General features: G+C 33.7%; 3 protein-coding genes across 3 annotated transcripts; all 3 read right to left on the bottom strand.

The window, feature by feature from the left end:
* Window positions 1-722: 722 nt before the first annotated feature.
* Window positions 723-8,761, bottom strand: LOC126659753 (uncharacterized). The gene is made up of 9 exons (XM_050353084.2): window positions 8,612-8,761; window positions 6,261-7,880; window positions 5,805-6,031; window positions 5,390-5,722; window positions 4,886-5,132; window positions 3,112-3,240; window positions 2,805-3,020; window positions 1,413-1,536; window positions 723-1,208 (listed from the first exon to the last, which is right to left on the bottom strand). Exons 2-9 carry the CDS (start codon window positions 7,809-7,811, stop codon window positions 970-972), a joined length of 3,066 nt encoding a protein of 1,021 aa, XP_050209041.1. The 5' UTR covers window positions 7,812-7,880; window positions 8,612-8,761; the 3' UTR covers window positions 723-969.
* A 6,826-nt stretch (window positions 8,762-15,587) lies between these two features.
* LOC126661156 (40S ribosomal protein S15a-1) lies at window positions 15,588-17,256 on the bottom strand. Its single transcript, XM_050354958.2, has 4 exons — window positions 17,144-17,256; window positions 16,557-16,694; window positions 16,293-16,453; window positions 15,588-15,907 (listed from the first exon to the last, which is right to left on the bottom strand). Exons 2-4 carry the CDS (start codon window positions 16,687-16,689, stop codon window positions 15,809-15,811), a joined length of 393 nt encoding a protein of 130 aa, XP_050210915.1. The 5' UTR covers window positions 16,690-16,694; window positions 17,144-17,256; the 3' UTR covers window positions 15,588-15,808.
* Window positions 17,257-19,095: 1,839 nt separating this feature from the next.
* Window positions 19,096-21,448, bottom strand: LOC126661157 (50S ribosomal protein L18, chloroplastic; the record flags this gene model as incomplete). Its single annotated transcript, XM_056104024.1, is given in 6 exon segments — window positions 19,096-19,168; window positions 19,773-19,924; window positions 20,828-20,964; window positions 21,210-21,267; window positions 21,269-21,296; window positions 21,382-21,448. Coding segments are annotated over 5 exon segments (330 nt in total), but the record flags the coding sequence as incomplete, so codon positions are not given.
* Between the last annotated feature and the right edge of the window lie 1,351 nt (window positions 21,449-22,799).

The raw sequence follows: 22,799 nt of genomic DNA, 5'->3' as shown, positions 1-22,799 counted from the left end.
AACCGTTTTTCGATCCATATCTTTATAAAGTTCAAAATAAAATTTATATTTATTGATATGATTTATTTATTTCTGCTAATATAACGATAAAATTTAAATATTTATAGAGCTTAGTTTTATTATTTTTAGCACATAGGTGACTTAATAACGGCTAGTAATAACTTTTTAATGTATTTATAAAATGTTTAAACATTAAACACTAAAATAATAGTGTTAAAAAAGTTTCAGATACTACATGTATAAAGAGATTTTTGATTTAGAGGTTGAAGTAAATTGAAATTTATCAAACCGTACATGATTATTTTTGAAAAAATTGATTCAAACCAAAAAATTAAATCACATCGATAAACAGTTCAACTTGATTTGACACTATAAAACATTCAATCCAATTTTGAACATAAAAGTTTCAGTTAAATTTTAACACGAACTAGACTAAAAAAAAAAAAAAACTTAACCGAAAAAATAACCTAAATCAATTAGATCGGTTTTTTGACAAAACAAAAATAGATCGATTTGAAAAAAATTACATTCTTGTACTTTCGAACAATTCAATTGGAACCAACCGCCAACCCCTAACTGAAAAAACTGTTATCAAAACTTATATTTCATCTAATAGCTCAACTGCTCACAACAGCAACATCCAACGATTCACAACAATAATTGCTGAAGTAATACTATATCTCTAGGAACTCTTTTAAAAACACTTTCGTGTATTCCAAATATAAAATCAAAAATGAAATTTACATTCATAATTAATTACCATCCAAACTCGAATAAACACCACTCGATTATTCGTGCATCACAGTATGAATCAAAAAACTGCGAATCCGCTTGTATACGAGAGCATTACCAAGATTCCTTGGCTGAATATGTATAAGAGAAAATTACAGTAAACTGTTATATCCAGTCTGTCTATGGATGTGCCATTATTGTTCATTCAAATTTTTATCCAAACATTATGAAAATGCTTCAGTAGGGATAATTGATTGGCTCTTGTTGCATAGCTTTTTGCAGAAGCTCAGTATGCTCCTTCATGTGCACCTGGAAGAAACCTGTGGCTGTCGCAGCAGATGGAGCACGTCCGACGTACTTAATGTCTTCTATGGATCCTCTTTGCATCGCTTTCACGGTTGTGCAAAGACGAGGTGCAACATAGCTATATGCACCCATGTTCATTGGCTCTTCTTGGCACCAAACAATCTCCGCATCTACAAGAAACAACAACCACAAAGAAATGTCAATTAATATCTTTGCGATCGCTATACGAAGCTGCAAATGGTTAAACTAATTAACGTGTGATTCTCTCAAAAAAACCAGCCAATGAAATTCTCCCAAATAGCCTAATGTACAAAACTTATTATTTACTATGTCGCAATGTTTATGCTTTCTATCAATAAGTTGGGGAAATATACTTGGATATCGCTTTAGTTCACGTTGGATGAGATCGTATGGGAATGGGCACAGCTGCTCCACTCTACATATGGCAATATCCTTGGCACCAATCTTTTGGCGTTGATCATCAAGCTCGTAATAAACCTGCAAGCAAAAGTTTCAAATGTTAAATAAAAATAAAAGTATTAAACAATTTCTATAATAAAAAATATATATCAACTCTTTCAATTTTGGTGCAACACACTGTTTTCCATTGAATTTGAAGAACTCGCGGTTCCCCCTCAACCGGGGCTCTTCTTTAGGTACTAGATAATCGAAATCCCCATTTCAATAGGGTTTCAATTAAACACAACTAAAATGACCAAGGAGAAAACTGTACATTTTTAAAAGTCGATAAAAAAACAGAAAATTTGATCCAACTCAGAAGCTCTTAGTAATATTCCATGATTATAATCTCTTCAATAGAAATGGAATCGAGCCGAGCCGATCTAATGTATTCAGATTTGTTTCATCAGCTAAACAAAAAAAAATCGAGTAAACTTCAAACTCCTTCGTAAACGAGCCAAACTCACGCTCAACACAGTTGTGCCAGTAGGAAGTTCACAAGTCTTATTGAGCTTAAATTGATCATAATTAGTAAACATATTATATGTAATATATTTATAATATATACATTACCAATGCAATTTGTAATTAAGAATCTTGTAATAATTATTCTTTAAAATTAAAGGAATTATAAATAAATTTTACTCCCTCCGTCCCGTTTAAGAAGGGACATATCCCATTTTTATTTGTCCCATCTAAGAAGGCCATATCGTGTTTTCTGTGCCAATTTATATTGAACTTCCACTTTTATCCCTTTAGTTATTTCAATATGCATTAAATGCAACTCAATTTACAATATATTTATTCTATTATTAGGAGAAACCATACTAATTAATAGGGGTAGACATGACAAAATAAAATATTGTCTTATTTTATTAATATTTGTGCAAAACTCATTTGTCCCTTCTTAAACGGGACGGAGGGAGTATTTTATTATACTCTTGAAATTGGTATAATACATATGCTGTTAATCAAGTTTTAGCAAGTTGTTCATGTGTCCAAACAAGCAGGTTAAACAAACTTCTAAACAAGTAGGTTCACGAGTTTTTAAACAAGTAGACTTAGAAACTTCTAACCTAACTGTTCATAAATTTAAAACGAATCATGGTGCTCAAACTTGACTCATTTATATAAATGAGCATAAAATCAAGCTCGAACTCGCTTTGTTAGTAATAAACGAGTTCAAAACAAACTCTTATCCAGCCAAACACTCTAAGCTCATTTCCAGCCCTACTCTTCAAGGTCCTCAAAATGAACCAAAATTTAAGTAAAATAGAAAACTAAAAGCAGAGGGCATAATGACACACCTTTCCGGAGCAAAGAACCAGACGTCTAATCCCCTCTTCAAGATCAGAATGGTCATTCTGATCCTTAATAAGACGCTTGAATCTAGTTCCCTGTTTGTCAAATCCAGGGTGCCCTTGGACATCATCAAATTCGGAAAGGTTTGATCTGCATTCCTTGAGTCGAAGTAAATTTTTGGGAGCCATCACAATGAGGGGCTTCCGGAAGTCCCTATGTAGCTGTGACGAGCAACAAAAAAGAAGAAAATTATGGACATTTTCATCTATAAGCTGGAGATTGTTTCAAGCAGCAATTATAAGTTGCACCCACCTGGCGTCGCAAGACATGGAAGTAATTAGCAGGGGTTGTAGCATTTACAACCTGCCAGTTACATTCCTGAATTTGCTTACGAAGAGTTGCATCCATTTCAGGAATCACATAAGGATTGTCATCACTCATCTGCAAGTATATAAATGTTAGTTTAATAATAATTCTAACTAGGATATACACACGTCATCAGATTAATGAAAATAAAATTGATGAACTGGAACTGTTTCAGCATTCCAATAGACAACCTTCACCACACCTCTGACATGCATTACCAATTAATGCTCAAATCAAGTATAGACAGGCAAGATCAAATAGGCATGCAATCACAAAAAAAGGTGTACATGCAGTTGCAATTTTAATTCCACACTGACAAAACAAAGTAATGAAACAGGATTCTATGGAGAATCCCCATCCCCTAACTTCTAAATATGAAGTTTTTTACTTTCTTTTTGTTTTAAAGTTAAAGATTTGAAGTGTTTTAATAATAATCAATGTCATTAAAAATTGTGCTACCTGAAAAAAAAAATGTATTTTTAATAATAAAAATTACAGTTATTTTTTATTTTAAAGCATGAAAACGTATTTTCAATTTTCTCAACTTTAAAAAAAACTACAATTAAACACTAAACCAACATGCATATTTCCATTAAAAAAAAAAGACATGCATATTTATATTTTTTTTATCTTTCAATCATAGTTGTTAAAGCGCAAGGCGCACGTGAAGCGCAAAGGGTCCTATATAGCTTTAAGCGCAAGGCGCAAAAAAAGCGCACGCCCGAGTGAAGCCCGGCGTATATATGCAAAAAAATTTAAAATATCTAATGTGTAGTTAAATAAATAAATATACCTTTACTAGTCAACTGATTTATATGATTTTTTATTTTCTATTTACTAATTTAATAGTTAAATTTTATTTTATGAACTTAAATATATTTTTAATTTACATTTAGAAAGCTAAATTGGCCCTTTTTATTAAAAAGAATAGTCGTTTTGAAAAGTTAACCATTTGTGATAATATAAGAACTCATTTATTATAGAATATAGCCCTTGTGGTTGGTCTTGGGCTGAAAAAGAGAGGCCCATTAAGATATTAAGAGAACCTGAGTCTCTTTCCCTAACCTATTTCACGTTTTCTAACCCTAGACAGAGCCGCCGCCACTGGTTGAACTTCAGTCACTTGTTCTTCTTCTTCTTCCTTTAGCAGCGCCGCATGTCGGCCATTTCTTCTTCTTCCTCCTTTATTTTCTTTTTCGCCTGTTTTTTTCTTGAAGTGTCCGGGTAACAGAGGCTGCGCTTTGCGCCTCGCAAACATCGCCACGTCGCTTTAGCGCGCCTGAGGCACGCCTGGATGAAGGTGGTCGCCTCAGGTGTTTCTGAGGCGCACCACCTGCGCTATGCGCTTTTCTAGCGCCTTAGCGCGCCTCAGGCGCGCTTTTAACAACTATGCTTTCAATCACTATATAAATATATACAGTATTACATTTTTAATATCAAATTTATACTAATAAAAATTAATTTGAATAAAAAGTATAAATTAAATATAAAAATAAATATAATATATATATACACATCGGGTCCCCATGGGGTGGAGACCACACTCCACATGTCCACCCTATCCCCATGGATGGGGAATGAACTTCATCCATCCCCATACCCACCACTAGGGCGGATCCCCATGGGGAACTGGGAATCCCCTCCCTGCTACCATCCCTAAAGGATACGACAATCATCTATCCAATGTAAAGCAAAGTACGAATTCTTTGCAAGTTAATACCTGAAGGAAGCGTTCCAATCGTGCACTTGAATGTTCAGGACCCTGACCATCATATCCATGTGGTAGAAGCAATACAAGCCCAGTTTGACGCAACCACTTCGACTCTCCACTGCTCAGGAACTGATCAAATATCACTTGAGCTCCATTAGAGAAGTCACCAAACTGAGCTTCCCAGATTACCAGAGAATTCGGATTTTCCATCGAGTAACCCAGCTCAAATCCAAGAACACCAAACTCTGAAAGAGAACTGCAAAAAGATATTTGCCATTTTCATTATCACTAATGAAACATATCTGTATAGTATCAACTCCAAATAGGTTTTCAAATCTTAAATTCTCAATCACCATATGGTACAGTCTACTAAGAGCAATGTTATAAGAAAACATGACAATTTTTTTCCAGCCGTAGATGCATAACTTAAAGCACTATCAACTAGCATCTAAGTTAAGTTATTGTCTTCCGAACAGGAATAAACCACTGAAAACATATGAAAGAGTATATCACCTGTTGCTGACAGTAAACATCTCCTCATTTTGGTCCATGATGACATGATCCAGAGGGCAATACTTCTCCCCAGTTTCCTGATCATGAATTACTGAATGCCTATGACTGAATGTACCTCTTTCAACATCCTGTCCGCTCAATCGGACATGATTACCTTCTACAACTAAAGTGGCAAAAGCAAGCGCTTCTGCAACTGCCCAGTCAATTCCTTCCCCAGTTTCAATCATTTGCGCACGTTGATCGTATACTTTTTTGACAGCTCTGTGAGCCTTAAAATTTTCTGGAAGAGTAGTGATAGCTTTTCCAACAGATTTCAAAATCTCAGGTTTCACCCTGTATAAAAGAAAAATAGTTTACAAAATGCACAACACAAAGGCAGCATCAACATTCAAAACCGGTAAGCACGCTGGCATACCCAGTGTTTCGGCGACGTGAAAGCTGTTCAGGTGACTTGAACCCAGTCCAGTGAGATGCAAGCCAATCTCTTCTTTTAGGAACATAGTCTTTGCTCGCCAAGAGTTCTTCATTGAGGATTGTAAGGACTTTCTCCTGTATCCTGCTAATATCCTCTTCATTCACCTGACCAGACTCCAAGAGCTTGTTTTTGTAAATCACAAGGGCCGAGGGATGATTTCGAATGACCTGTTCACCCAATCAAATAAGACCATTAAGATGTCTGCATGGCCCAGCTAAAGATGAAAATTAAATTTGTGCAAGAATCTCACAGGATGACAACAAAAGTTTATTGCATATGATTGTGCTCAAACCTAACTGAAAAGGAAGTCCTAGCTAATCGCAACATGGGAAAGAGCAAAAACATAATGGATGGAAGCATATTGATTTCTTATGACCTGAACACGAAAGTGCTAACCTGATACATTTTGGGCTGCGTGAAAGATGGTTCATCAATCTCATTATGCCCAAATCGACGGTAACAGACTAAATCAACCACAACATCTGAATGGAAAGTCTGCCGCCACTCAGCTGCAAGTTCACAGGCATGAACAACTGCCTCTACATCATCTCCATTTACATGGAAAATAGGGGCATTCAGAGCCTTGGCAACATCAGTACAGTACTGTGAAGATCTGCCTGCCATTGGATCAGTAGTAAAAGCAACTTGATTATTCACCACGATGTGTATAGTCCCACCAGTTGTGTAGTTCGGCAGTGCACTAAGATGTAGTGTTTCATAGACTACACCTTGTCCAGCAAAACTACCATCTCCATGAATCAAAATTCCCATATTCTTTGTCCTGTCCAAATCATTGGAGTAATATTGTTTAGCTCTAGTCTTTCCCACAACAACAGGATCTACAGCTTCCAAGTGACTAGGATTTGCAACCAAAGACAGATGGATTCTTTTACCACCTCTGGTTGGGCGATCATAAGAAGTTCCTAAGTGATACTTCACATCACCAGTTCCTGTGTACAGACCAACTTCATCTACAGGCTTTGTACCACCGCTGAACTCACTAAAGATTTGACGCAGTGGCTTCCTAACAACGTTACCGAGAACATTTAACCTTCCTCTATGAGGCATTCCAATAACTATGCTCTCAACACCAAGATCAGCTGACCTATCAAACATCTCCTTCATGCCAGGAATCAAAGTCTCTCCACCTTCAAGCCCAAACCTCTTAGCTGTTGTCCACTTGGTAGCCAAGAAGTTCTCAAATTGCGTACTCCATATTAGTCTATCTAGAATAACTTCGCGACGCTGACGATTATATTGCATGGGTGTTGGTGTTTCAATCTTGTCTCTCAACCAGTTGCATTTATCACGATCTGCAATGTGCATATACTCAAAGCCAATGCTCCCACAATAAGCCTGCTCCAGGCGAGTCAATATGGACCTAAGAGTCTGGACAGGACGGTTTTCAGACAAAAACCCAGCCATTTTCCACACTCCCAAGAAGAACTCTCTATCAAGGTCAGCTTCTGTGAACCCATAGAGAGCGGGATCCAAATCTTCTGGAATTTCTCTTTGTTCCAACCCCAATGGGTCCAACTTAGCCTTCATGTGACCATTAACCTGGTAAGCTCTCACAAGCAGCAGCAAACGCATACTCTCCTGAATTGTCTGGCCGGAAATTCCAGGGGATGTGGCTGCCTGTCCAACAAAATTCCTGAAGAAATTGTCCCATGACTCATCCACACTATTGGGATCGTCTTCCCAAGCACGCTGTAGCTCCTCCAAGTAAACACTGCTTGTTCCATCTAAAAAGCTATCAGTTAACCTAGAGAGTGGAACAGGACGTGGGACAGGTGCAGACTGCGCCTGTGACTTAAAGACAGTGGTATGGAAAAATCTATTCTGCGAAGGAACAACACGTGTCCTAGTGGTGTATGATCCTGCCTGAGATAAAGTCCTCCTGATGGCAAGCTTTGCTACACTGGTGCCAGCTCTAAACCAAGCCATAGTTATCTAATATCCAGATCAAACCTCAAAGTATAAACATATGAACACTTTTCTCTTGTAGAAGAAGACCTATTATACAAAGTAACAAAAAAGCACCATAAGTTAAAAGGAAGAAGAAGAGGAAGAAGAAAAATCTATTGCAGGTACTAAATCACATAACAAGTAAACATAATCCAAATAAAGCCACAAAACTGAAAAACAACAACTAGATGCAGAACACATTCATACACATGAAACCTAGGTAGCAGGGACATTCCACTCAATCAACATATCCTTTTGCGGAAACACATCAGACACTTGACGTTTCAGACACGAAACTCCATTTTTTAAATAGAAACTTTAAAATAACACTGTTTCGCCGTGTCCGTGCTACCGAAACCTCACTTAATTTCAGTAACTCCCAAAAACAAAATAAAAGCACTGCAAACACCAATCTACAAGTCAGCCATAAAGTTCCAAATCAATGATCACTAAAAACAAATCAACACAAATATGGAGATTCCACCAGAAATAAAACCATCTAATCAAATCCACTAAAATCAAAAGCTCAAAACTTTTCACAACCCAACACTGAATACAAACTGAAATCTCTATATCTAGCCAAAAATCGCAATACCCATTAAGAAAAAACAGGAAACATCATTACCCATTTATTCACTTAATCATTGCCAGCAGCAAACATAACCAAATCAGAAATCACAAATTAAGAACTAATCATGAACCAAACAAAAAACATGAACTAAATCAAGATTTAAAAATAAATTTAGAATATAATTATGGAACATGAGATGAGACAGTACCTGTTTGAAAATGAGAAAGAACAAAACCTAATCGGTGGAGACTGTCTTAAATCTTCAGAAAAAAAATTAAAAAGAGTGGCGTGGGGTGTGGCTCTTTATTATTCTTTCCTTCTTTTTTTCCCACGTTCTCGAAGCTATGAATGATTTGCGATTTTCTTTGTTTTTTTTTTGTTCAAAATATGATTTTCCCTTTTTTGACTAGTTGACATTTCTTGTTTTAATTTTTTTTATAATAAAAAATATTTATGAATTTTAATTATATACTCAACTTTTATTTTATTTTTTAATTTGAAACCTATATTTTTATTTTCGAGGTAAAGTCTACTTTAAGTCGGATATATTATTTTAAGTCAGCCTAAACTGATCGTGCTGACGCTGAAGTTCGAAACATAAATCTATAAATATATTTAGAAAGTCTAGCCATTTCTCACTGGCTAAATCGTATATTTTCAATTGAAATTTTATCATTCTATTGAAATTAAAATAAATAATTTTTATGTTTTACTTATCATCTTACATGATATGAAATTTATAAAACTAAAAGAAAAAGTTCAATTGTAATATAAATAATTTAGAAAAATATTAATATTTATAACTTTTATCAATTCTAACAACAAATAAATAATTATCAAAAAACAACAAATAAATAACTATAAAAAAACAACAAATAAATAATTTTATCAGTTTTATTATAATTTAAATAAACTAATTATAATTTTGATTTATCCTAAACCCAAAAAAAATGAAAAAACTCCGTAGCCACAAATCCGTCAATAAACCAAAAAGAAATTGGAAAACTAAAAATAAAACAACATAAAAAGGCAAATTTAGACACCTCGTTCAAAGAACCTCTTCTAAATGAAAAATTTCGGTGTTAAAAGCATTGCCAAAAAAATGCCAAGCCATTTGTTTGGTTCCCTCTGTGTTCAAAGGAAGTTGCAGAGAAATAAGCTCTGTTGCAATTCTCTTAATGTCAAAAGTATGATTCTCCCTCAAACGCTCGTCGGCTTTCCTGGATCATTATTAAGATGTCGAGCCACCCGTTTCACTTCAGCTATTTGTTTCGGATGGACTTCAAGCTGTCAATGTCGGCTTGATGTTGCTCGCATAGGTGAATAATCTTATGTTCAAGATCTCAAATCTTTGCTTCCGCGGCAGTAAGAGAAGTGGTAGTCTCTAAAGCCATATTCTTCTGTACTTGAAGAGAAGCTTGTGCAAGGGCTGCCTATTTACGGCCGGTAGATGCCTCATACATCAACTTTTACTGATGCATTAACCAATTAGAGTCATTTAAAACAAAGGATAGGAAAAATACTCATACATGAAGAGAGGTATGAGAGTACCCCCATAGCATATTGGGGAATATCTCTATGATCTAGTAGCTCAATCCTAGGATATACATGTACCCATTCATGAAACTCATCAACGGTAAAGCTAGTTTAAAATAAAAAGGGTCAGACGATGAAGGCTCGGCATGCCTCTTCTTAGCATTTGGAGCTCCCCCAGGAACCTCAGCAGGAGAGGGGGGAGATAGAATACAAGCTATGGCCTCAGTTTTAGCCGCACGACCCTGACCGCACACACAGATCACGGACTCGATCAAAACCCCTCCCTGAGCCAGTTGCCCCGTATCAAGTAGTCTCTCTACACTGATACCTAAAATATTTGCACAAGAACGCTGGGATCTAGTTGACCGGGCTGAGCCGTAATAAAAGATCCCTCGACCGGAATGCGGAGAATATACCACACGTCATGCATCGTAATAGTCATCTCTCCATATGGCATGTGAAAGGAGCTAGTATCAGGCTGCCAGCGCTCCACAAATGCACAAAGAAGTGGAGTGTCCAGGTGAGAAAACATATTATCTAGGAGATGCGCCAAACCAGTCTGGTATGTCAGACCCCTAACCTTGTCTGAGGTATCTGTATACCACTGGCTCAGCTTCTGACAAACAGAATATCTGTTCTGGCACTTCAGTGTGCCTCTCAACTCCCCCTCCCATATCTTGGAAGCAACATGACCAAAGAAACTAGGGATCACAGTGCCGTCACGGGGTCCACCCGGCACTGGAGCACTGACGGTCTAATCATCAACAGGGTCTGTCTGAGGTCGTCTTCTGGTAGACTCTGAAGTTGTTATTACAATAATTAATACAAATTGATATTTTTATCAATATTCTTAAATTCACGTAATAATTGAATTATATTTACCTACATACGATAAAAAAACAAACTGTCCATTGGTTCTCCGTCGGGATGCAGCGGGGGTGTTGGCTCCTCTAAACTCTGCGGATCATCACTCATCAAGGCGTCGGGCAAATTATCATCTGCCCGATCATGTCTCTCAGCAGCAGTAGCAGTCCTCGCTCGCTCTCTCTCGTCGTAGTGAGCCGGTCAATTGCGAGCCCGGGGATTTCGAGCTCCCGACCCCTCAGTGTCCATATTTATCAGTGGATCCTTTCCTCTAACAGGTTGTCTGTGCATTTATCAGTTTAAAATAATATTACTTAAATAACACTATTTAAATTAAACAATTAAAATTAATTTAAAATAATTAATTTACCGACTAATTAATTCAACTAATTAATTTAACAAATCCAAACCCTAACCTAACCCATAAACTAATACTATTTGTATTTAATTAGATAAACTAATTAGTTATAATTAACTAAAATTAAATTCAACTAATTAATTTACCGACTAATTAAATGAAATTCAACTAATTAATTTAACAAACCCTAACCCCTAAACATTAAACCATAAATCCTAAACCCTAACCCCTAACCCCTAAACTAATACTATTTGTATTTTATTGAATCAAAATAAACTAATTAATTATAAACCGCAGCGGCGACGTTTACGGTCGCCGCCGCCGACCACGGCGAAGGCGCACGTCCTCACGTCCTCAGGGGATGTGCGCTACCTTGCCGGGCGCGATCGGGAGGCATCCGACAGTGTTCAGAGAGCAAAAAAAATTAAAAACATAAAAAAAACCAAAAACGTAAAAAAAACACTTATCGGAGGTTGCCGTCCACTTTTTCAGTTGAATTCCGACATTTTAACTCGGAATAGTTATTGTCGTTTGTCGGATTTGAGTGTGAGTTGAGAAAGTTTGGATATGAGTTTTTGAATTTAGAATAGGTAAAGGGCGAAAATTTAAAAATAGCGGCGGTAAATAGTAATTTAGGGACGGTATTTAGTAGTTCACAAAAATTACGATGTATTTATATTTGGATGACAAGTATGTAAATAATAGTATAACACAGAGTGGTAATTTCTCAAAATACATGTTTTGGCATTTTATTTACAACTTTACATTGCAAGTTTTGACTTTTCTTTTCTGACTTTTTTCATTTACGAAAGATACATTTTTTTTTAATTTCATAAATACCTTTTTCGGTTTTCAATTTCGGTTTTCGGTTTTCGGTTTTATTTTTATAGATTTTTTTCTTGAAATTTTTTATTTTATTTTTTATAGTGTAACAGTAGTGTGTATATATAGTGTTTTTATGGTGTTTATATAGTGTAAAATTAGTGTATAAGTAGTGTATAAGTAGTGTATTTATGACATTTTGTAGTGTTTTTTTGTGATTTAACCATGAAACACTGCAAATACACCATAAATACTGCAAATACACCATAAACATTGTAAATGCACCATAAATATACTAAAAAACGGCAGAAATACACCAAAAATACACTAAAACGTAAAGATATTATAAAATTATTACAAATGCACCATAAATCAATATTTTCTTTACAAAATCAGTAGCAATAAACAAATCTATGAATAAGAGAAGATAAAATAAATAATTATATGAATAATAGAATAATTTTATAAACAAAAAATTATAGATTTACAATAATTTATTTACAAAATATTTAAATCATTAAAAAAACCTAAAAAATTACACAAATCTAAAAACGAGTCGAGAAATCCATAGCGCGAACGGAAAAGACGAATGGACTAGCGCGAACGGAAAAGACGAATGGAAAAACGACAGGAAACGACGAGAAATTCATCGGAAGTAGACGAACGGAAACGCGACAGGAAAGACGACAAAAAAGACGAACGGAAAAGTAATCGGAGGAGATAAACTGAAAATCAAATGAAAAAGAAGAAGAAAGAAAGAAGAAAAGAAGAGAGAGAGAGAAAAAAGGTGGCTATGTAAAAGTTTAACCTAAAATGAGATAAGGCTTCTTTATATAGTGGATATTTTTGGTAAATAAGTTAGCTTATTAGGTAATGTAGAATAAGAGGAAAAGATGGGCCAAAATGGTGTAAATACTTTACCCAAAATAGGTATTTAGAAAATAATCCTTAACACAAAAGCTTTTGATTTTAAGAATAAGAATAAAATATTATATTAACTCAAGCCAAAGCACTTAAAATTATAATTTAGAAAAATTAAAATGAACCGACTTAAAATAAGATACTCGCTCTTGATGATCAAGACTGGTGAAAAACCTATGAGATCTACTTTCTCAAGTGAAACATAGGTTTAGAGGAGGAGACTACCGGGGCAATATTCAATTCATTTGTAATTTTTTTATTTATTTTAAAGGAAGCAAATACTTTTTATAGGCCAAATATAAAATAGGCTTAACTGCTTTAAAAATTACAAAATTAAGCGTGTTTTGTAATTTTAACACGAATTTTTAATCTAGGCAATACCAACTTTAGAATTTTTTTCAATTTGAAACATTAAGCAATTTTTTGTTAAAAAATTATTGCTATGGGTGTTGAAACAATGTATATTCCGGCGTCCAAATCAACATTTTTTATTGAAACTTGCTCGGTGCTTTGAATTGTAAAAAAATGATAGTCCAAGTATTAAATTGTCAAAATTAAAAGTTCATTTAAAAATTTTAAAATACGCTAAAATTTGTAATTTTTAAAGAAATTAAGCTTATAAGATAGTTGCGATTTTAAAAAAAGTCAAAGTCAATCATAAGCAATATATGATGAATATTACCCAATTCGTGATGCTAAGGAACACAAAATTAGTATGAGTAGAGAAACACAATTTTAACAAAGAATATCGTTTGGTAGATTCCACAATTGCTTAAATAAGCACTAAATTCTAACAAGAAAACCCAAGAAAAAAAAATGAATAAAAAGCAAAAAAGAATAAATGATTTTAAAAAGGCTTAATTGCTTTAAAAAAACCTCACCTTGCACTTTTTTTTCGTTTATACTCTGACCTTGTAAAAACACCATTACCCAATTTTGGGTTTTTATGTTTCATCCCTATCCAAAAGCATTAAATTGTACTCTTTTCATTTGAAAAAGAGTTTAAAACATACTTTTTTCTATTTTAAAAAATAAAAATAAATCCATAAACTTAAAAAATAATCAAACACATCCAAATAATTAATTAATTTTTTTAATTTTATAAAATAAAAAAAAATTAGAAAAAAATTATAATTATTTTTAATTTTTTTGTCGGAGATATTTTTTAAAAAAATTAAAAAAATTTGAAAAAAAAAAATCGGATATATTTTTTAAAAAAATTAAAAACTTATTATTATTTTTATTTTTTTGACAAAAATGGTATTTTTGTACTATTAATAACATTAATATCTAATTAATATATAAGTTAAAAATGAAGAATTGTTTTAAACTCTTTTTCAAATGAAAAGAGTACAATTTAATGCTTTTGGGTAGAGATGAAACATAAAAACTCAAAATTGGGTACAAATGGTGTTTTTACAAGGTCAGAGTATAAACGGAAAAAAAATTCAAGGTGGGATTTTTTTTAAAAATTAAGCCTTTTAAAAACTTTATGCTTTAAAGTATATACTTGGAAGATCCTTCACCCATTATAGCCACTCCTACATAATCATCACATACCATACCAAGTTTCACTCCTTTGAGGGATGAATTCAATCCTCTCTAAATAAACTATCCCTCTCTTGAATCCTAGCCATATAGTTTGGGTGGCCAAGGCAGCCACCACGGCAGCCACCGCGCCGTAACGGTGGTTGTTGAAGCGGTTAAGATGAGGGACTTACTATGAAGAAGCATAAAGTCATGATGGTTTTATACCATTAGGGCAACTGTGATCCTTTGGCAATGTTTTACTATGATTATCTTTATGGAAGCATATTTGTATTATCTTTTTAATGATTTTGCTGGGTAGGATTTATTTTGTTAATGAAATGAGTGTTGAATTTCTGCATTTTGTACTCTTTATGAATGTTAATCTGTATGTAATATCTTTGTTTGTGGACTTTCTTGCAAATTATGAGATCATCTGTCTTTTGTTCATATAGAGGTAGAAACTTGATCAGAAAGTAAAGATTTATGTCTCTGCTCCTTAAGATCAACTATCTTGTTACTTGTTACTAACGAAAAATAGCGAAAATAGCGGTTTTTTAAACATCAGGCGAAAAATAGCGATTTTTCAAATTTTAAGAAAATAATAATAATTATAACTCGAGAGTGGTAGTAATGAATTCAAAAAACAAATTGTAGCAAAAGGTAACAAGTCATAAAAAGTTTCTGCTTCTGTCATTCATATAGTGCAGATTGTAAACCTAAAAGAAATGCAAAAATTACCTAGTTATGGTTGTGCCCTGTGAAGTTGCAAACTTATTAGGAAACCATAAAATGAATTGATGACTCGTCCAACAAAAGATAACATGACCTTCTAACACATTTGTTGATAGGGTGTGCATTTGGTTCAAACCGAACTAAACTAAACCAATTTTACGGAAAAAATTAAAAATATGAAACCAAACTGAGCCAAACCATCCAATTTTGTTTGTTTTTCTGGTTTGGTAGGAATTTTTCGACTCAGCTTGAACCAAAGTAAGCTGAAATGTTTCACTGTCAGTAACGAACTAAATCAAAAACCAATTTTTATGATTTCAAACCAAACTGAACCAAATTTATCAGTTCATTTCGGTTAGGTTTTTGCACACCCCTACTTATTGGAACATCACAATTCATAAGCCAATGGAATAACAACACATTCAAAAGTCTTTCTCAATAACCAAAACAAACTGAAGAAACGGATTTGTATATAACATAAGTCTAAATTGATAACCATTGGTGAACTTTGATAACTAACACAACTACATGTGAGCTAGAAATGATTTCATAAAACTAGTCCTACCGTGAATAAGTTCAAAGTTTCGACCAAAAACTCAGCACGAGCAAAATAGTTTCTTCTCGACCTTAAAAAAGCTCAGCCTAGTAAAAGAACCCAAGCACTTTACCCCCAACATTCTTTCTTCTAGCCTCTTCGTGGTCCATAATGCCAGCGGAAGTTGTCAACACAATGTAACCAAACTGCAAATCAAGTTATTTGTATACGTAAAACGCCATATGACATCCTATTAAAAGCGGTTCTTCACATGTACTAATAACAGATGAGCAAACAAAAACAGAGACACACATATGTAGCAACTTCATAGAACACGAGTCGATTAAAGTAAATTGAGGCGGAATGAGTTTTCTTGATAACTCAATCAATTAATTACTAGCTTTCTATATTTCCAAAAGTAGTGTATGTATAAATAAGGGTATGATACGAAAAAGATAAACTGAAACAAAAATCCGACCTATATTGACAATTAGTAAGGAATGAGAGAGTAACTAACTAGCAAGATCCGGATCGGAGAGATAATTGTTCATGAAACAAGAGAATAGCTGAAGGAAAGTGTTTTGTGCTAACCTGTCTTGATGGAAGCAATCTAGCAGTCCATCCCTCAATCTCCTTGACACCAACGTCGAAACGAGGACTAATTACCCCACATTTGTTCAACCTCCCATTCAACTCGACCACAATTTTACCCGATCTATGATCATCAACATACTCAAACTCACCGATGTACCCTACACATTACAACCAACAATATTATCAATCACATACGGGTTCATAGTTTCTTTTAGAAAGAAAAGCAAAAACATAGGACAAGAGCGAAAGATAAACCGATACCGTGCTTCTGCATAACCATCAGAAATTTGATGATCACCTTCGATGATGGCCTGATCATGACCTGCCGTTTCCCGCGCTTTTCGGCATTGTACATGCTCTTCAAAGCATCATTCAATACACTAATTCTCACCATAGTTACTGCCAACCACACAAAATGAATAATTGTTGATTAAAGAAACATACTTCACAATTTGGTATCATGACTATATAAATTAGTTAAATCTAAAAAACAGATTGCCACCCTGAAATCAATGAAACTATTCCCTAACAGAAGAAATAAAAAAAAAACATAAAAATTTAATCAAAAGTATCAATATTTCAGTCAAATTACATCAAGCAAATACATAAAGCAACGGTCTTTACGGTTTAAAATCAAAATGGGGGGTAAAAAATGGCAAAAATCTACAGTATGACGGCATATTTTCCTTAAAACTTGAACCAAAAAAAAATCAAAAGAATATTAAACTCAAGAACTTAAAAATACAAATTCCTCTGTTATACTTAACTTTTTCAAGAAACCAATTAGAAAACTAGTTAAGAATAATGAAGTGGTATTAAAGAGGAGAAGAAATGTGGATTAAACATACCTCAAGGAACAAGGAAGAATTTGCAGAGCTGATGCGCCTCCAATGAAGTACAGAAACACAAAGCTTGAGTTTTTTTCTCCAGTCTTGGGAGTGACTAGTTTTGCCTTGGGCTTGGCCTAAATATATTTGTAACCCACAATCTAATTTTCTTTTTCTTTTTTTAATTTTTTATATGTAAATCAAAAACCGAATCTAACCAAACCAAAACGAATCAACCAATTTTAAAAATTTCACTTCCGAACCAAAAACCGATTGCACATTGCACACCCCCAATAGCAAGTCTGCTACATAATTTTCATAAGTTGACATGTTTAGTTACTGATTTTCTATCTCATTACGAATTTAACTTTTCAATATTCTGAATAAGAAATGAACATACTTAGTTCACACGAGCATATTACACTGATTTCAGTCTTGATGGAAAACAGTCAGCTTAATCTTTAGAGATGAAGACAGCGACTCAATAGCTGTTTTACATGTAGCAGACGAGCTTCAAACCGAGTTCTCTAACTCCTTGGTGAATCCTTCATGCATTGGTCTGCCTAATGCAAATGTGCAGACTTCCGAGCTGATTCAAACATGGGAGTGAGAGCTAGCGTCTGCAGGAATCATCTGAGCACGGTAATCAGCTCTATATATCATATCGTGTGGAAGCTTGGCTCTGAGAAGGCAATCTTTTAAGCTAACATAGCCGATATTTGAAGGCGATGCAGAAAGAATTATTGATGCCATGAAGGTTGCCTCGGTATTAGACGTAGAACATGAAGTAATTTTAGTAGACTAGGATTTTATGTCAAAATATTTTCTCACAATCCTTTAGTTTTGCCAAGAGATTGTGTATTAGGTGGAGCACTTAGGTAGTCAAAAGAGCACTCGAGGACTACGAACTTTGTTGTAATCCTCTGGTTCAAATGGTGCGACTAGATTTAAGATTCTTGTAGTCGGTTTTTCTATAATGAAATCACATCTTCTAACAAATAAATAAAAACATTCAGACTTCACAGTACAAATAAGAGAATAGCTTGAGATTAGGTTTGCAAACCAGACAAAGCTGATTATAAACAGCTTGCTCGATCAGGGCTGATATAAGCTCAAAACATAACAACATTCTTTCTCAATTTTCGCACCAAAAGAACACAGAATGGGTATTTATATTTACATCTACTGATTAGTGTTTGTATAATGGAAGTCGAGGCTGCATCCCAATTCTTCAGCTGAACATTTTCTGAAAGTCTTTTTGGTATAAAACTGAATCAGACGCTATAGAAGCTTCATCGGATGCAGTAATAATAATTGTCTGCCATGGTTTAATCCAGGAACACTGTAATGAAGAAATTCCACATGTTTTTCAAATCGATATGAATGGTAGATCAAACTAGTCTAGATGAATATGAGACTGCTAGTATCGAGTAGCTGTGCGCAAAACTGAACAACCCCGAATAACCAAATTAAACCGACAAGTTCAGTTTGCTTTGGTTTGACATTATTAAAAAAAATCAGTTTTTCAGTTCAACTCGGATTTGGAAGTAACAAAATTGCAGTTCACTTTTTGGTACAAACATAACCAAAAAAACAAACTGAATCAACAACCAACCAAACCAAATGGTTTTGTTTGATTATGTTTAAAAAATTAATTCTTTCGGTTCGGTTTAGTTTTACCAACTACGATACATTCTAATTAAAGAGTTTTTAAAGCCATATTTCTTGGTTTGTAATCCCAGATGTTCTTCAAATCCACAAGAATAGTCGATCAAAGTTGTCCAGATGAATATGTTAAATTTTCTTGAGAAATAGTTCTAAAATCAGTTCAAAAAGAAGAAAAAGTTCTATAATTGTGTTTTACTGCTTTATAATGAAGGAGTTCATACTATTATGTCAAAAAAATAGAAAAAAAGGAATTGCCAAACCATAAAAGTTTACACATTGACAACTCATCATTATAGAGATCTGACCTCAGAAAAAACTTCATGTTCATGTAGACCCCTTTATTAAAGCAGCTTCACGTTCCTGTCGGCGCCGCTCTCTCTGAAACATATCAAAGAAAAGCAATCAACAAGCAGAAAGATTACGCGCACAAACATAACTTTTAATCAGTCGCCTGAAGATTACAATTCTGCAATATAATCCTACCTTGTGTAAAATTTTGCAGCCAACAATTTTCAACTCATCCACTGTGAAAGCGTTGACCCAGTTAGAGAATTAAGAAATACTCAATCTGAGCCTAGCTTGCCTAACGTGCTCCCCAACAGAAAACCAATCCCAAATATATATATCGCCCATCAAAATGATATATAGTTTCAGTTGAATGAAAATTTTCCAGGGTGGCTAGTGGCGGATCCATAAATTTTATATGGTGGAGTCCATATATATACTACAGATCTTTATTATAAAAAATAAATATCCATTTTTAACTAATTACTATTGAAAACAGCACACCTATAACAAATATTGTAATCTCCAAAGAAAATTGTAGTTCCAATAGACATATTATCCAACTAAATTTTTTATATTTAAGAACCGCTCAACCAGCAGCGACCTTAAAACTAAAGTTCAACAATATAACAAACTACTTTCCGAAAAACGAATCATACTTCATTCAAAAAGAAAGAGGTGGAGAGAGAGAATATACCCTTCTTTCCCAATAAGGTAGAAAGCAGACAAAATCATAGACTGGAGTAATACTTGACACCAAAATCACATTGAGTCCGGTAAACAGCAATAGTGCTGTCATAGGCCTTGTTCTATGTGGCATCTTTCTTTATGATAAAATGTATACTTGATCTACAAAAATATAATATGAATAGTACATCATCAAATTATGAAATTGGCTAAGAACAGCAACAGAAAAAACACTTAACAAACCATTTCAAAAAGTGGGAATGAACTACTAAAAAATTATACAATTTAAAACTACAGCAGACAAACATACACAATTTGCATACTTTGTATCCGGCGTACTTCACTTACTGATTTTCAAGTTTCACCCTCTCAAAAGTATCAACAATTTATGATTTATGTACATGCCAAAGGAATGATCTTAGATGATCAATATATCATTTTATGAACAAATCCGTGTGTGTAATTTTTCCTTTGTAAACTTTCAGCAACTTGGCATACTATGATTGTTTGAGATTTTGTAAGAAGTCTTTATTTATATATTTTATATCTCTAATTAAAGCTCCACTCATACCTCGATAATTTTTAAAAGAAAACATCAATTCTGCGAAGGAACAGCACACGTTCTAGTAGCTATCAATGCACACTATCTAATATCCAGATCAAGCCTCAAGGCTCAAAGTATAAACATATGCATACTCTAAGAAGAAGAAGACCTACTATACAACATAACAAAAAAGAGCACGATAAAGTTAAAAGGAAGAAGAAAAACCAAACACTAATGCTAAATCACTTAACAAGTAAACATTATCTGATCCGATTAAAACAGCAAACTGAGAAACAACTAGATGCAGGATACATTCACACAAATGAAGAAGTGAAAACACAGCAAATATTGATCTACTAGTCAGCCATAAAGTTCGAAATCAATTATCAGTTTATCACTTAAACACAAATTGATAGACGATAGTAGCAATAAAACCATCTAATCGAATCAAAACTTATCGCAACCCAGCACTGAATATAAACAAAAATCTCTATTTATAACTAAAAATCACAAAACCATACAGCGAAAACCGAGGAAAAGCATTTCTCATTTCTTCATAAAATAAACACTTCTTGTTTTCGTCATCTACCAGCATAGCATATAATTGCTTAGTTGAACAGAAGACTGAAAGCCGTGGCTTTTCGGACGTGCCATTGAACTGGTATAAACATTCAAACAAACAAAGATAAATCCACATAAACAAACTCAATTCCAGCAATACATTATCAAAAGAACCCATTACGAACAAGATAAACAATCAAGCAGGATCAATCAACTTAGAAAATGATAAACATCTTTATATTCACATAATCTTGTAACTAAAATGAAAAGGAAAAAAAGTAGCTAAACTTCAAAGGCATATGCTTAGTGTGCAAAATGCATAGCCATTTAAAATATACGAACCTTCTTTCGCCTTCTTAATTCTATGGTTTTTGCACTTTCTGTTCTAGTATTGGCCCTTTTCTGCCACCAATGTCAATACCTGAAAATCTGCACTAAAAGGTGAAGTTTATCAAACTCTACAACAAAATCCCAAAACTAGTTCACAACTAAGAAGTCATTTCAGTCCACTTACTTGTACTTTTTATAGGGAGAAAATTAAAAGCTTTAGAGTGGTTTCCAAGGATATCACAGCTTTTGAATTAGAGGGTATGATGAACATTCATAAGAGCCATACTATGAAGAGATGTTGATAGCTTGAAATAGCCAGAAAAAATTGACTAGATGGTTTAGGTAGGAAGGACACGGACACGGGAAAATGGGACACTTGGACACAGAACACGGCAAAATGAAATTTCGTGTCCGAAACGTTTCCAAAGCCGGACACGTTGATTGAACGAAGTGTCTATGCTTAAACTACAAGAATCAAGCAGCTAAAAAAGATCACACCTTTCAGGTGAGGAGACTGCCACAGGTTGTGATAGAGGGAAAAACAATATTTCTTTGAGGAATTTTATCAAACACTTGGTAGGTGTCAAAAAAAAAAAGAAATTCCAAGCTGAATTGAGGGGTGAACTGATATTTTCTTCGACAATTGTTACTGCCTAGTTATGAAAGTCTAACAACATCACTTAACATTGGCAGCAACAAGCATAACCAAATCAGGAATCACAAATTATGAACTAACAATTAGTTTTCTCACATTGCTTATAATTAAACAAAACCCAACTCATTTACTGCATTAAAAACCTTAAACCTGCATCTATGAACGCCAAGCAAGAAACTTTCATCAAATCAAAGCTACCCAGATAGAAAAATGTTATAAAAATGAACAAATTAGAAGGGTGTGGCAATTACACTGAAGTTTAGCGATGTTTGATGGGCAATTAAATATGAACGAACCAGAAACTAATGATAGAATAATTTAATGAAAAATCAAAGTGATAAACATAAATTAAACGTACCTTTGCAAGAAATAAAAAAACTTGAAAATTTTAAAGACGAGACATTGAAGTAAAAGAGAGGCACAGTGCAACTGAAGAAGATGAAGAACCATTTTTTTTTTCAAGTTTGGGCTTTGGCTATGAGCTAAATCTCTTACAATCCAATGGGCCTTTTTCTTATCATTTTCTAGTAAAATGATTAAAAAAATACCATAAAATAATAAATTATTAATTTAATTTTTAAATAATTTATTATTGAAATATTAGATTAAGTAATATAATAAATCAATTAGCTAATTTTAAACTAATTTTTTTGAATAATACCTAAAATAATTAAACATTGGTTTTAATTTAACTTTTAAAATAATATTATCTGTGAAATATTAGATTAAATAATAAAATAAATAAAATTTAAACTAAAACAATTTAAAATGTGTGTAATTTTTAATGTGATGCTGTAAGTAAAAGAAAGTCTTTAAATATAGACAAAATTTATAATCTTCTTTTGAATTGTAATTTTATTTAAAAATATTATGAATTTTAAATTGATTTGGAATTATAAATTAATTTTAAGTAATTTATTTAACAAAAATGTAAAACCAATAAGATA

Source organism: Mercurialis annua, linkage group LG8 (genome assembly GCF_937616625.2).
Source record: "Mercurialis annua linkage group LG8, ddMerAnnu1.2, whole genome shotgun sequence".
NCBI lineage: Eukaryota > Viridiplantae > Streptophyta > Magnoliopsida > Malpighiales > Euphorbiaceae > Mercurialis > Mercurialis annua.
The sequence above is the reverse complement of the archived record's forward strand: the minus strand, read 5'-3'. Positions and strand labels throughout refer to the sequence as shown.

Coding starts and splice junctions, on each gene's coding strand:
- LOC126659753 (XM_050353084.2), bottom strand. CDS start 7,811: ATGGCTTGGTTTAGAGCTGGCACCAGTGTAGCAAAGCTTGCCATCAGG. Junction 5,133..5,389: donor ATGTTTACTGTCAGCAACAG/GTGATATACTCT, acceptor ATCTTTTTGCAG/TTCTCTTTCAGAGTTTGGTG. Junction 3,241..4,885: donor GATTGGAACGCTTCCTTCAG/GTATTAACTTGC, acceptor ATATACTTGCAG/ATGAGTGATGACAATCCTTA.
- LOC126661156 (XM_050354958.2), bottom strand. CDS start 16,689: ATGGTGAGAATTAGTGTATTGAATGATGCTTTGAAGAGCATGTACAAT. Junction 16,454..16,556: donor GATGGTTATGCAGAAGCACG/GTATCGGTTTAT, acceptor TGTAATGTGTAG/GGTACATCGGTGAGTTTGAG. Junction 15,908..16,292: donor GATTGCTTCCATCAAGACAG/GTTAGCACAAAA, acceptor CTTGATTTGCAG/TTTGGTTACATTGTGTTGAC.